The sequence below is a fragment of the Meleagris gallopavo genome, chromosome 2, assembly GCF_905368555.1.
Source record: "Meleagris gallopavo chromosome 2, MGAL_WU_HG_1.1, whole genome shotgun sequence".
In the NCBI taxonomy this organism is placed as follows: domain Eukaryota; kingdom Metazoa; phylum Chordata; class Aves; order Galliformes; family Phasianidae; genus Meleagris; species Meleagris gallopavo.
The window spans coordinates 79,877,105-79,892,246 of NC_139405.1; the positions used below are offsets into that span (position 1 = coordinate 79,877,105).

Genomic DNA, 15,142 nt, shown 5'->3' on the forward strand with positions numbered 1-15,142 from the left:
AATGAGAACTCATTATTTGATAAATCAGTGATTATGGAGCTCGCAGGAGCTCATGTTTAAAAATCAGAAAGGAATCTTTATGAGATGATTTATTTCTCTCTGTTGTTATAAGCGCATGTTGCTTTATCCTGTCAAACTGTGATTAAGGTGGCAAAATGTAATACAAAATATTGCAAGCAGTGCCTGCATTTCTAAGAAAATCTGAGACCCTGCACTGAAGGAGAGATCCTTTCTACTGACTCCACCTGAGCAAACTCTTTTTCTCAGGCTGCCTGGCTGCTGGACAGTGCAGCCTAGGACCAAGCCTGGCTAGCACAGTGCATGCAATTACATGGACGATGATGCTTCCTAAATCTAGATTTTTAAGCCTCTCCGCTCATTTACTTGTAAACATTCCTCCCATGCATGAGCCCCTGTCACAGTGACTCCAGACACTACTACCAGGTGCTGGGGAAGGTAGAGTGCAGTAGGGATTGATGGGTGGACAGCAGATGGAAGGAAGATGATGAAGAGGTAAAGATGGAAAAAGATCACATCTAAAGATGTAGCAAAAATAAAGCAGCAGTCACGTATCAATCATGTTGTTTGGCACAGTATTACTGTACAGTATTATAGGCACCGGGTCTTCCCGGAACTGGCTTACACCAAATGATCATACAATAGTTAAAGTAGTTAATTTTACTCTATTTATTTAGTAAAATATCTGAGTCACATATGCAATACTGGAGATACTGATCTTTCCCAGATACCAAGATGATACACACAAATATGATGACAGTAGAAAAGCAGAAGACAAAAAATGTGGAGAAGAAAAACAAAGCCAGAATCGCTTTTGTTAAACTTTTGGATCATGCTTCCATAAAAGGCAGCAAATCCTGGTGTAGGGCAATTCTCGTGCTGCAAAGAGAAAAAGAATTTTAAATCTAAGCAGCATTACATATTTAGAAAGATCTGGGGAGTAATAAAAAAGCCCTTCTGTGAATGTGTGTGCATGTGTGTGCGTGCATGGCTTTTTTAACAGCTGCATGGAACAACCTGTTTTAAATAAGAACAAAGGTGAACAAAGCCAGTTGTCAGTGTAGCTCACCAAATTAAGTTTTTAGTGTGCATGACGTAAGCTGTATAAAATATATTGCTTGAGATATAACAGCAGAGTCCAACTTGAAAACTTTTTTTCTCAGGCTTTTCCTACAAAGTCATGTTTCAAGAATTTATTACCTCTATGTTCATTATTTATTTGTGTTCAGAAGGCACAAGGTATCATCTTTAGCAGCAAATTAACATCAGCCTCTGCTCTCCCTCAATATTTGGAGTTTTCACATTCTATCAAAATGGTACTGAATTCATATCTCTTAAACTCAGAGCAGGCAACTGGATAAATAGAAAGTGGAGGACAGGTTTGCCTTAACCAGATGAGTTTAACTTACCAAAAATGAAAAAGTGAAAAGTAATGATGGAAAGTTTTCAGCTTGGGGTTTTATGAACAAAAATTTCAGTCTGGCAAGCTGCAGTGGGTACTTTTCTATGTGTATAAGCATGAACCGGGTGTTTTGTTTTGCACAAATAGAAATATTTGGGCTTTTTGCTACATATTAGAAAACTTGGAGGGAGTTGCAAGGGCTGCCTTCCTCAGAAATGTTACATATGTTGCTACACTGAAGATAAAGAGCCAACAGAGAGTAGGGGAGTCCCTGGAAGGATTACAAAGCCCTGCTTACAGAAAATTTTATAATAAGGCTATCATTGGTTACAAGCCTCTACAATCTACAAGAAAAATCCATTGCTGTGCACAGTTCAGTGCATTTTAAAGAGAGCAACGTGTCAAAGAAATGTGTAGGCTATTAGCACATCATTAAATAGTTAAACCAATTCCATCTTTTGCTTCCCAGTTACTCTCCTTTATAGCAGAGACTGTGCCAGATGCACAGTGCAATTTCTGACTTTCAGAGGTGAGCAGGAATTTGGAATTCCTATCTATTCACTCTCCTGCTTTTCTTTTTTGTGATTTTCTTGTCTGGTCCCACAATATTGCAATTACTGCTTTATTCAGGAACGCAGTTCTTGGACAGTGTCTTCCCAGTGAAAGAAAAGCTGTGGAGGTTGAAGGTCTAGCTGACCTTCACTGTGACATCCTACAAGATGACTTCTGTACCTCAGGTGCTGCTGTTGTCTTGGGTACCTGGAGGGGTTGGCCTGGTGATGGTGCAAACATAGCTAGTGCAGACTGTAGGTATGCCACTACTGTGCTCTACTTTCTCTGCACTGTCTTGCACTGTCGGCTCACATCCAGACAACTTCTGTGTCTGCATCTCATTTCATGTGCTTTTATTTCTGAGTTAGAGAGTAAGCTGGAGAGCTGGTGGTCAGTCCTAAGTGTCTTCTCAGGATTGCTGATGGTCACAGGTGTCACTGGTGACTACCTTGAGGCAATATGTATGGTATATGTCACCTTGTCTCTGTGATCTGACCTAATCAAGATCTCTTTCAGCATGAAGCTGGTCAGGCCCTAAACAGATTGCCCAGAGAGTCTTTGATGTCTCCATCCACAGTGGTCTTTAAGAGTCAAGTGGAGCAGGCTGTGTGCCAGCTGCTCTGACTGGGCCTGCTCTCAGCCCATGCATGGATTAGACATCTCCAGGGTCCTTTCTGACCTCAATCAGTCAGTTTTATAACTTGGCATCCTGCAGAGGATGTCATTGGTGTCCTTGTGACTCTGCTTGCACCAGGGTGGTGGCTTAGACTGGAACAGGCTTTGAGCCATCCTCTGGGTATTACCTTTAATGTGTCCCTTACCAGGCAGGACATTGGTAGTGCCTTCAGTCACCTTCTGGTCTTCTCATAGCATATTATTGTTCTGGCTGCTGATTTTTTGCTGCCAAATTGGTGACAGATAAAGGTAACACCTTGAGGTGTGTGGTACGGACAGGAGTCACATGGCTGCTGTGAGTGGTCAGATTTTTTAAAATGGTCTGAATCTGCAGTGGCTTTCCCATCTTTAAATCATATCTGTACAAAACTGACTGCTATGGACACACAACTCCTCTGCTAATACAAATATTGAGTAAAGATCCTCTTGACATCCCTGGAAAGGAAGAAAGAAGAGCTAGGGCCAACAGGAAGGGACATCTATGAAGGCTGTGGATTTGGTAGAGCTGAGGGCTGGAAATGGAGTAGAGTGGTGAGGAGGAGGCCAGGACTGAGCAGTGGGTGCTGCACGACTGTGACAGGCTGTGCAGGGAGTGCAGAGACTGCAACCAGCCAGGTCTGGATCTGAGCCAGGAGCAGCAGTGGTGGAGCAAACCCTCTGCCAGCAGGTAGCTAGCTCTGAAACCTGCTTGCAGAGTGCTTAGTGCTTCTGGGAGCAGGTTGCCTTGAGGCTGCCCTCCTGATACTGCTTCCAATTATTTTGAAACTCATGCCACAGACATTTATGTAGATGATCTTAAGGGTCAAAAAACTGTGATCCCTCTACATGCCACACTGTTCTATTACAATAGTGAATATTTATTTTAGTGTTTTTCATTGTGTATGTGTAGTTTTCCCTTGTTAAAGAATGTATAGCTCTACCAGAACAGTTAGTAGGTCTGCAAAAACAAACACATAAGGACAGGGTAAGTAGATTAAGCAGAACCTTTACTTGAGGCACGTAGGCTGTGATAATTTCTAATTGTGTAATCAAATGTGGGTATCATGCAGAAACTTTCCTCTGACACTAAAGCGACAGAAATATTTTGGGATGCATCAGCTTTGCATACAGGAGGCGTCAATTTCTCTGTAGCAGAGCTTCTAGAAAGTTGCTTCATTCTAGAAAGTGTTTAGTTCATAAAATTAGGGGAGGATGGAAAGGGAGGGCGTGATTCAGACTGATGTGTGTTTCCCTGGAAAATGTGACTTGACCCCTGTTGAGCTCATGTGACACATTTCCTCCACGGCACTTGTAAAGTCACATGAAGCTGATTTACATGGATAATGACATTTTTACACTGAGCATAACTCCCATTTTCAGCAGCTTGTTGGAGCTGGGGCTTGGATGTGCCAGGGTTCAGAGGCAGACAGGACTGGGACCCAACTGTCATGTCCTAAGCGCCCTGCCGCCAGTGTCCCCACCAGCCCCCACCGGGTGGAGTTTCTGTTTCCTACTCAGAAACCTGCAACTGTGCTCAGCAGTCTGATGGGCATGCGGAAAATAGGGCCTCGAACTGTGAGCATAGAATCAATTGTCAAGCACCTGCTTTGCAAATGAACGCTGCTCAGCCAGCATTCTGAGAGGGACAAGGGTCCTAAGGAAAAGTAGTGAAAGGAATTGAATAGTTTCCCCAAAATGTAAATGCACGCTGGCCCATTTCTATGGATAATTGTATTTGATGGGATATGCTTTCAGCGATTTGGGGTAGGAGGCTTTCCAAGAGTAGGGGGTGGGCAGTGAGAAGGGGAAGAGCAAAGAATAAGAGAGAAGGGGAGTGAAAAGGAGAAGAGCAGAGTGGTTTCCAGTTCTCCTGCTGAGGCTGGAAAGGTGACCGTGGCCAATGGATGGAGCTATCAGGAAAACTGAGGGAATCCCCAAATCCCTTTGTGTCACTTTGGGAACAAAAAGGGCGATTGAAGACATCACAGGGATCTGGCAGAACGGTGCTTTCAGACCTCATTCATAATCTCGGTTGGCCTTGCTGCTATGCACGATTTTCCCAAACCAAATATGCACGTGCATCAAATCCCCAGAGGGTTTCTTCGTGCCTCCGTGCCTCCATCAGCTGCTCTGCAGCTCAGCCCCGTACCGACGGAACGCGGGGACTGAATCGAGGAACCTCTCCTGTGCGTAGTAGCTCAGCTCAGGTCAAGTAGCACCCGCCGACATCAAATGAGCGCTTTTCCATCGCTCGCCTACGACCCGCCCGCCCGGCGGGGCTGCGAACTCCTCCGGCACAGGCTTCTGGCAGGGGGGCCTGGAGCGCGGCCCGCGCTGCTACGGGCGGCCACGAGCTCAGCCCCGGCCCGAGGCGGGCTCCTCCACACGCCCGCCGCCGTGCCGCCCGCAGCCCGCCCGGAGCCCACCATGGGGGGCGGGCAGGGCGGCCCCCTCCCTTCGCAGCCCCCCTGCTCTCGCCGTCGCCCCGCGGCCGCCGCCCCGGCCCCGCGGCACGGCCGCCGCCTCCCCGCTCCACCCCTTCTCTGCCCCGGCCGGCGCCGCGGCCCTCTGCGAGCGGCACGGCGGGGACGCGGCGGGGACACGGGGAGACCTGAGCCACGGCTCCGTCCCGCCGTCGGGGGCTGCCCGGTGGCTGCAGGTGATTTATTTTGGTAGCTTAAAAAAAAAAAAAAAAAAAAGTCTAATTATAAGGTAAGATCATTGCGATTTATTATATTGTTTTTATCTTTAATTTTTACTATTTTTTAACACTTTTTATTTTAATTTTTTCCATTATTTTCGTTTTTATTGTTTATTTTTTTTTTGTTATTTTTCATTTTTATTATTTTTCCTTTCATACTTTTCCTTTCCATTACTTTTACTATCTTTGCTGTCGTTTCGCTGTGTTTACCGTGAGCGGTGCCGGCGCTCTCGTACCTGCGCGCTCCGCCCGCCTGCGGGATGTAGGCAGCAGCGGGGAGCGGGGGCCGGGCCGGGCCGGGCCGAGGGAGCTGCAGGGACCGTGCCGAGGTGGGGATGCAGCCCGCAGGTACACCGGGAACTTCTGGTCTCCGAGAGCCGCAGGTTGAGCAATGCGGGCGTCAGTGTGGATGGCTTGATTTGGAGCGGGGTGGGGAGGTCGGGGAGGTGGAAAAATTTCCGTTTGTACAACGTCAGCGGTAGAAATTGGCAAAGAGGAGAAGAAATTACAATGTAAGATAAGCTGTGCATCCTTTTAGATCAAGAAAATGTTTCCCGTGGTATCATTTTGGAACTGTCATGTAGTTCTGAAGCAGCAGGAGTGTTGATTTGCTTTTGATATGCTTTAATAATTAACTTCTCAGAAGTTAATTCAGCAGCGAAGAGTGCATGCTTTTTTTTGCACTTTAATTTTGCATGGAGGATAGCCACAAAAATTTCTCCTTAGGTTCACCAGAAATACAACTGTTCTTTTTACGAGTTTTATTTGTTTTCAGCGTTGATAGATTCTGATGTCAGATAAATTGACAAACAGCTTGAAAAGTTCCATAGCAAGTTCCATAGCAATTCCAGAGCACATGTCTCTTTGCTAGCTGGCTTTAAGTTTTGGTGAATAGGAAGGAGAAAGCAAAACAAATGTAGCTCATGACTTTCCCTGCCCTAGGACCTGATGTCACCCATCTTCTCTCTGTCATTGGGTATGAGGCGAGCATGAGATGGATATGAGAAGGGCATGAAGTTGGGTCTGAAGTGGCTATAGGGTGGTCTGAGGTGGCATGAGGTGGGTATGAGGGAAGGCCTCCCAGGGCTCCCGCATGACAGCCATGTGAGTGACTGCAGACTGGCTCAGGTGATGGGTAGCTGCCCCCACCAGCTGCCAGCTGGCCCATCCTACCCTCATCAGGCTGCTTCTCTTATCATCTCAACAGCCCCCAAAGCAGGTGGAAGTCATTGCATCCCATCAGAAGAAATGTGTGGGAGTTGTAATGATAGAAGAGGGTGCTATAGGAGTAGTATCTCTGAGGTAGCTTTGTGCTGGATTTCCATGGACCTTGGGGCTATATATGAGTTCAGTTGAAAGTGCCCCAAAGATCTTACCTGCTTTCCACCCTCTTCCCACTCTGCTGTCACTGTCTCGATGGTAGGAGAACAGCTCTTCATACACTCTGGATCACTCTATATCTGTTGTGGGTTCTTCACTACGCACCTGGGGATCCCTTGGAAGCTCACCTCAGCCTTCTTCCATAGTGGGATCTAAATGTTCCTGTACCAAGTCATGCACAGTTCTTGAAAATCATTGAGCATCTTACTCTAGATAACTTGAAACTTCTTTATATTTTCTTAAAATACTGTGTGCCACCCTGAAGAATCATAGAATCATAAGGTTGGAAAGAGCCTACAAGATCATCTAATCCGACCATTCCCCCATTACCCTTGCTACCACAAGCCACTAAACCATCTCGTGGCTCCTCATCCAGACAAGGAGGGCTCTTAACAGCCAGCAGCACTAGGCAGCACTTCCCAGTTTCCTATGTTTGTTGTATTTCAAATGTTTTCATGAACTTTATTAGAAAGCAGGACAGTGCTTACGGATCACTGCTTGTAATTTCTTTTGCAAATGTGGACAACATCTAATGCTTGATTTTGGTTCAGCTCTTGCTGCTGCCACTTCTTTTACAGTTTACAGATAAACTAAGTCCCATCTAAAATTCAGTAAAACCTACAAAGCTCTTCTACTATGAAGCTATTGTCTTTATGAGCCACCACAGCATCATTCTCCACCTGTAAGCTGTGTTCATGGTGAAGTCTCATTCTTGTCTTAGGACAGATGCTGTGAAGATGATACTGTGTGGTTCTTCCTATGTGCCTCAGTGAATGAACTTGACATATGCTGAAATAAAGTAGGAAAAACAATACACGTGGTTAAATTAAGTCTGTAACCGTAGAAGAGGTGTTGGGCATCTCCCCACCCAATGTGCTGGTCTTACAAACCAAGTCTGCACTGTAATCCAGCACTGTCTCTTACAAAAACACTGACATAATAGCCAGACTTTCTGGCAGCAGGCATGTAGCTGAGGGGGGAAACTGTATGGTTTTGGCCAGGTTTCCTTTATGGAAAAAACGCCTTCTAGACCTGACTGAGTGATCAGCCCCAGCCTGAGCAAGTCATTCAGGACTGGTAGGACAGAACTTAGGCACATAATCTTGACAACAGTAGCAGGGCCACTTCTCTGGAGTGTTCAGAAGCTGTTGGCATCCCAGCCCATTTGAAGCTTCTAGGAGGGAAGGGGAAGCAAAAAGGCCCTTCAGCCTCAAACCCTCAGGAAGGGGGACAGGGAGGGCTGGTACATTTCCCCTCACCTCTTCATCCTTGCTGGTAATTTCCAGCACACTGCTTGTGAAGGTTAAAGCCAAGTCTTTAGCTGCTCTCCCCTCACTACTGTGTCATCCTTTTCTGCAAACTGAGACTGATCTACAGAGGCCTCCATGTCCTCAACCCCACAGCATCACTCCCACCAGCTCTCCTTCTGCTGACAGCAAAAGAAAGGAAGGAGAGGGAAAAGCACCTGGACCCTCACGGCAGCAGAAGGCCTTGCATTCAATGTATGACTTGAACTGTATTGATATAATAGGTAGGGAATCACAGAATCACAACATCACAGAATCACAACATCACAAAATCACAAGATGACCTGGGTGGGAAGGGACCTCAGGGATCATGAAACTCCAACTCCCCCCCACCACAAGCAGGGCCACCAACCTCTGCATTTAATACTAGACCAGGCTGCCCAGGACCCCATCCAACCTGGACTTGAACACCTCCAGGAATGGAGCATCCACAACCTTTCTGGGCAGCCTGTTCCAGCACCTCACCACTCTCTCTGTAAAGAACTTCCCCTTGACATCCAACCTAAAGCTTCCCTCCTTCAATTTAAAACCATTGCCCCTTGTCCTGCCATTATCTACCCTTGTAAAGAGTTGAGAAACTTGTGGGGAAAGGAAGGTGCTATGCTGATCTCATCAGTGCTTTCCACTGACAAGCAGCAGTTAGGATCTGCCGTCACAAGGCACTAAGCAGACCTGCCTTCATTCCCACTGTAGACTGGATGCTCAGCCCATGAGACTGATACTGATGGTTGTAGATTATATAACTTTATCCAAATATTTCTCCTCATCTCTAAAAAAAGATAAGCAAACCAAGACAGCAAATGCAGGGACTGGGCTCAGAGTGCCAAACTATGGTCTTGTCATTATTGGTACTAGCTCACATTTCATTATTGAAGTGTTGTGAGGTTGTTTTTTTTTCTCCCTCTCTTTTCCTTTTTGCTTGTTTTGACTCTAAATGCAGGTGCTTTCAACCTCCTGACAACCTGGAATGCAGTTAATGCTCTAGATGACACATTAAGAGTCTCTGCAGTGCTCTCAGCCTTTAGCAGAGCCCATGCAGGCCGATGTCACTTAGCAAACAGCAGCAGCAGTGAGATGAGAAGCCCGATAACAAACCGTTTGTGAGGGTGAGGATGAGGCAATACCACTTTGCAGTCCTGCTGAATTTCTGGTTTAGCTGCTGAGGTATAAGAGTTAGACAGGAGACAGAAAAGCAGGAGCAAGCTTCAACTCAGCATTATTTTTAGTGGCTAGAAATAACACTGAAAATGCACAGATTTTGTTGATTCATTTGGCACCTGTGCAGATGTGGATGTGCTCCATCCATCCCTTAAAGAAGTAGTTCTCCTGGATGTGGAAAAGAGAAGCCTCATCAAGCATCAGGCTTCTGTGAAAGCTCTCTTGTCAGACCCTGTGCAGTCTGATTCTACTTCTAAAAGCTGAGGCACATAAAATACTCCATGGTGCTTCCTACCCTGTTCAATATGCACGTGTAAGCTCTGTTACCAGGTTGTATTGTCACAGCTATGATAGTTCATTTTTGCTTTTCCCAGCACTGCAGATCCAGTTATTCAACACTTCTGAACCTCCTGATAGGCACAACATGGTGACAGTGCTGATGTGCTTTCTTCTTGTGTTGCTCAGCCTCATCCCTGGCATTTCTTTGTCTCAGATTAACAAACAGGTATTTCTTTTGTTTTCCCAGGATGTGCTTTCTCAGCCCTATAGGCTCACAGATAACTGTGGGGCAGTGAGTTGCTCTGCACTCTGCATAGCATCCTGGCTGCCTGTACTGCTAGGTAAAATCACACACATTCTCTATGAACAGCCTGGCAATTCAGAATCATAGGCAATCATCTGAGATAGGCTTTCAAATGGGAAAATCTTCAAAAAGAAAACAAAGCTGTCTTCTGTTTGTTTGTTTGGTTGGTTGTTTTGTTTGTTTGTTTTAATTGATAGGGTCGACCTTCGAATTTTCTCTTTTCTTGAGATCTCATATTCTCATTTATAAGTTAATGACTGGGAGATGGGTTGCTCAGAGCCCCACGAGGCTAGCTCCCACTGTTCTGTTATGGCAAAAAGTATTTTGTGAGAGAATGTGTCCTTCTTTAAAAATGTAGCCTGGGAGAGATAGGGAGAGTTCTTGGCAGAGACTTTTGCATAAAGCAGTGTGATAAAGTAGCTAGGGAATATACTGCATGCTAATAAAGTTTGTCCTTGAGTGTGAAAAGTGAGTGCTTTGTGAATAGCAGCAGGTTTTTTTAGTTTTTGATACTCCAACGTGACCCATAATGAGGCATACATAGACCAGCATGTCTTTTCAGTCCTTTCCAAAGAGCTGCCAAAACTAAAGAGATTTTTTTGTGACCCAGTAAGGTTGGCTGCAAGGTTTGTTTGTTTTTCACTCTCCTGCTGGTTCCTACTATTCTCTTACTCCCACATCCTATCTGATTTGTTTTCAAATGCATTCTTCAGCCCTATCCTTCCCTACCTACTGTATCATGTTCTGCTTTCTGGCTTCCTTCTCTTTTCTCATAGCTTTTCATTCCAGTTCCTGTTCCCTCTGGTCCCTGAGGGATGAGGAGTGAAACATTAACAGCTGGTTGGCTTTATGAGCTTAGAGTTCAGGTGAGGGCTCAGGAGATATCCCTGGTGCACCATATTGTGTCCCAGAGCTCTCTGCAGCACTTCATTCCTGGGGCAGCAGAGGGGAATATGTACCCGTGCTTCACCCACTACCACTTACAGGGCAGGAGTTCAGACAACACTGCTGATAAAGTTGGTCTTTGCTGAAACTCGGGGGTTTCAGTTGCTACGACTGAAACTGGGTGGTGAATTGCTCTGCTGTTACCACTTCACTGTGTGTTGCAGTTACAAAGAAATTTGTTTCATGAATGGGTGAGCAAAGCAAGTGGATTTGAATCATTACATTACACTTCTTTACCAAAGTTGGTGCTTTGACAGTGGTTTGAAAAATGTGTCATTTCACAGTAAATTCACCATACATATCTGTCTTCTTTTTAAAATCATACTGCTTTTGCATTAATGCACTAGTAAGGAATATATCCTTCTGTTCTTGTAACTCTATTTATTTTTCATGTCAGTGTATCTTCAATATGAATAGATATAAACTAGGAAGTGTGCTTCATTTCCCTATTGAAATGTTGCATGGGTAACGGATAATGCAACTTTCCATGCTGGAAAATGTAGGTCTGTATCATCTTTCTGAGGATAGATCTGATTTGTGCTTTTATATTTCTTGAAAATACATTTGAGGTTAGTTGTAGCCAAAGGTTTGATAACTCTTGCAGTCAACAACATCTGCTACTGTAAATGGCAGTGTGACAAGGAGAACAAACCTTTTGACATCCGTTATCACTGTGCTGGCAAATTTCTCTTACTGCTAATTTCTTATGCTTGTGATGCCCAGATGGTTATCAGTCATGTGCTAGCATAATCTTGTGTCCAGCTGGTATATTTATAATTAGCATTTATAAGCATTTGTGTATGGTTACATATAGCAATTAGTTTTCCTTTTTTATCTTATTTTCACACTTTTATATATGTAAGACATTTATGAGGAAACCATCATGCAAAAAAAAGTCAGTATAAATGGATTGGTGAGTAGACAATATCTATCCTGATAGGATATGTTACATCCTTATCAACGTCATCCTAAATGAGAAATAAATGCAAAGGAATTAAAAACTGATGTCTCTCCTATCTAGACATGTATAAAATTTCAGTGTCTGAATTCAGGATGATTTGCTATAGTTTTCAGTTAATTTTCTAATTTAAGATATTTTGGCTGCGGAATGTAAATGTGGTAGATTGTTACATGCTGAAAGGTGACAGAGATTATTAATGGGTATAAAAAGAATCTTGCTGAAAGTGAATTAAAAATAGAGAATTACAGCAAATTGAGAAATGCACCAAATACATGTATATTGTAGTTTAATACTTTTGTTCTAACTTGTTTCAGATTGAAGAAACTTCTTGAGCAGGAGAAGATCTATCAAGCCCGGAAGGAGAAAGAACACACAAAGAGACTCAATAAACTAAGAGAAGAACTAGTCAAGCTCAAATCATTTGCACTCATGCTGGTGGATGAAAGACAAATGCATATTGAACAACTTGATCAACAAAGCCAGAAAATACAAGATTTAAATCAAAAACTAAAGGAAGAAGAAGAAAAGCTTAAAATTGTTACTGCAAAAACAAAAGAAGATGGACAAAAACTGATGCGGTTAGAAACAGAACTTGAACACAAAACTTCGTCATTTTCTCAAGAACATGAGGAGATGACTGCTAAACTGGCTAATCAAGAGTCACATAATAGACAGCTAAGGCTCAAGTTGGTTGGGTTGACTCGCAGAATAGAGGAGCTAGAGGAAACAAACAGAAGTCTTCAAAAAGCTGAGGAGGAACTTCAGGAACTAAGAGATAAAATAGCAAAAGGGGAATGTGGGAACTCTAGTTTAATGGCAGAAGTTGAAAACCTCCGCAAGCGTGTACTTGAAATGGAGGGAAAAGATGAAGAGATCACAAAAACCGAATCCCAGTGTAAAGAGCTGAAAAATAAACTGCAAGAGGAAGAGCACCATAACAAAGAGTTGAAACTTGAAGTGGAAAAGTTGCAGAAGAGAATGTCAGAACTAGAGAAACTGGAAGAGGCTTTCAGTAAAAGTAAGTCTGAATGCACTCAGCTACACTTAAACTTGGAGAAAGAGAAGAATTTAACTAAGGATTTGATAAATGAATTGGAACTGGTGAAGACTCGAGTGAAAGACCTTGAGGCATCAGAAAGTAAGTTGGAAAAAGCTGAAATAAGCTTAAAAGATGACCTAACAAAGCTGAAGTCATTTACCGTAATGTTGGTTGATGAACGGAAAAATATGATGGAAAAAATAAAACAGGAAGAAAAAAGAGTTGAGGGTTTAAACAAGAATTTTAAAGTTGAACAAGGGAAAGTTATGGATGTAACAGAGAAACTGATAGAAGAAAGTAAGAAATTTTTGAAACTGAAATCAGAAATGGAGGAAAAGGTGTCTGTTTTGACAAAAGAAAGGGATGAGTTAATTGTTAAACTGAAAAGTGAAGAAGAAAAGTCCTCAGAACTAAGCTGTCGATTTGACCTGTTAAAGAAAAGAATTGATGGTATGGAGGAAGTGGAGAGAGAAATTACAAGAGGTCGAGCCAGAAAAGGACCGGAGCATGGTTGTCAGGAGGACAACAAGATTAAGGAACTTACTATTGAAATTGAAAGACTGAAAAAACGTCTCAAACAACTGGAAGTGGTTGAAGGAGATTTGATGAAGACAGAAGATGAATATGATCAGCTAGAGCAGAAATTTAGGACTGAGCAGGATAAAGCTAACTTACTGTCTCAACAGCTGGAGGAGATGAAGCTCCAGATTGCCAAAAACAAAGCAATAGAAAAAGGTGAAGCGGTAAGCCAGGAGGCAGAGTTGAGGCACAGATTTCGTCTGGAAGAGGCTAAAAGCAGAGATTTGAAAGCAGAAGTTCAAGCTCTTAAGGAAAAAATCCATGAGCTGATGAACAAAGAAGACCAGCTTTCTCAGCTCCAAGTGGATTATTCAGTTCTGCAGCAAAGGTTTATAGAAGAAGAAAATAAAAACAAGAGCATGGGGCAGGAAGTTCTGAATCTAACGAGAGAGTTAGAACTTTCTAAGCGTTACAGCCGTGCCCTGAGGCCCAGCATAAATGGACGAAGAATGGTTGACGTTCCTGTGACATCCACAGGTGTGCAAACAGATGCTGTGAGCAGTGAAGCAGCAGAAGAAGAAACTCCAGCTGTGTTTATACGGAAATCCTTCCAGGAGGAGAACCACATAATGAGCAATCTGCGACAGGTAGGTCTGAAAAAGCCCATGGAGCGTTCTTCAGTGCTTGAGAGATACCCTCCAGCAGCAAACGAACTTGCGATGAGGAAATCTTGGATACCATGGATGAGAAAGAGAGAACCTGGGGCTCAGGCAACCCCAGATAAAGGAGCCCGAGCCCACAGTGGCACAGCACATCCTGGGGAAGTTGTCCTTTCGCCAAAGCAGGGTCAGCCTCTTCATATTCGGGTGACACCAGACCATGAGAACAGCACGGCTACTTTGGAAATAACCAGCCCAACCTCAGAGGAATTTTTTTCAAGTACCACTGTCATTCCTACTTTGGGAAATCAGAAGCCACGGATAACCATCATTCCATCTCCAAATATTATGCCTTCAAAAGGAAAAGGCAGTGAAAGTCCATTGGGCCCAGACCGTTCCATGTCCCCAGTCACTATAACAACATTCTCCAGAGAAAAGTCTCCAGAGGGAGGTAGAGTACCTTTTGTCGACAGACCCACATCACCAATTCAGATTATGACAGTATCAACATCTGCAGCACCAGCAGAAATCTCTGTTTCTCCACAGTCACAAGACATGACCATGGGAAGGGCTGTTTTCAAAGTAACACCAGAAAAACAAACTGTCCCATCTCCAATCCGTAAATACAACACCAACGCCAATATTATTACAACAGAAGACAACAAAATTCACATCCACTTGGGTTCCCAGTTTAAGCGCTCTCCTGGTGCTGCACCAGATGGTTCAAGTCCTGTGATAACAGTCCGACCACTGAACATAGCAGCTGAAAAAGAAGTTGTCACTGGTACTGTCCTACGGTCACCCAGGAACAACCTGTCCTCACGGCCTGCAGCAAGCAAGGTGACAAGTACTATCACTATAACACCTGTAACTACGTCCTCCACACGAGGAACGCAGTCTGTGGTAAGCAGCACAGACCCATTTTGTAACCTTCATGGTCAGGAGAAGGGAGAGCATAGTTTGGGATTAAGACACCAAAAGGGAAAGCGTGAGTGGAAAGAGGAGAAACTCTAGGCTGCCATACATGTGTTTCAGATATAAGCTTAGCTATAAGATCTGAATTTGCCTGTGATATAAATGGGTAATTTTATGCCAGCATTGGACAATGATACAGAATCATAGAATGGCTTGGTTTGGAAGGGACTTTAAAGACCACTTAGTTCCAACCCCATGCCTGAGCAGAGTTGCCCCCACCAGATCAGGCTGCCCAGGGCCCCATCCAACCTGGCTTTCAATGCTTCTCTGGGCAACCAGTTCCAGCATC

At 44.0% G+C, this 15,142-nt stretch overlaps 1 protein-coding gene across 6 annotated transcripts in view; it reads left to right on the plus strand.

Moving 5' to 3' along the window:
- Positions 1-15,142, plus strand: part of FILIP1 (filamin A interacting protein 1) — a 105,690-nt gene that overhangs the window by 73,561 nt on the left and 16,987 nt on the right. For all 6 annotated transcript variants that reach the window (XR_014881543.1, XM_085217780.1, XM_085217781.1 and 3 more), the window contains one exon: positions 11,976-14,781. Coding sequence is in view for 5 of the 6 variants with exons in the window: in XM_085217780.1 (XP_085073906.1) it covers positions 11,976-14,781 (2,806 nt within the window). In the remaining variant the exon portion in view is untranslated. The remainder of the gene's footprint in view (positions 1-11,975; positions 14,782-15,142) is intronic.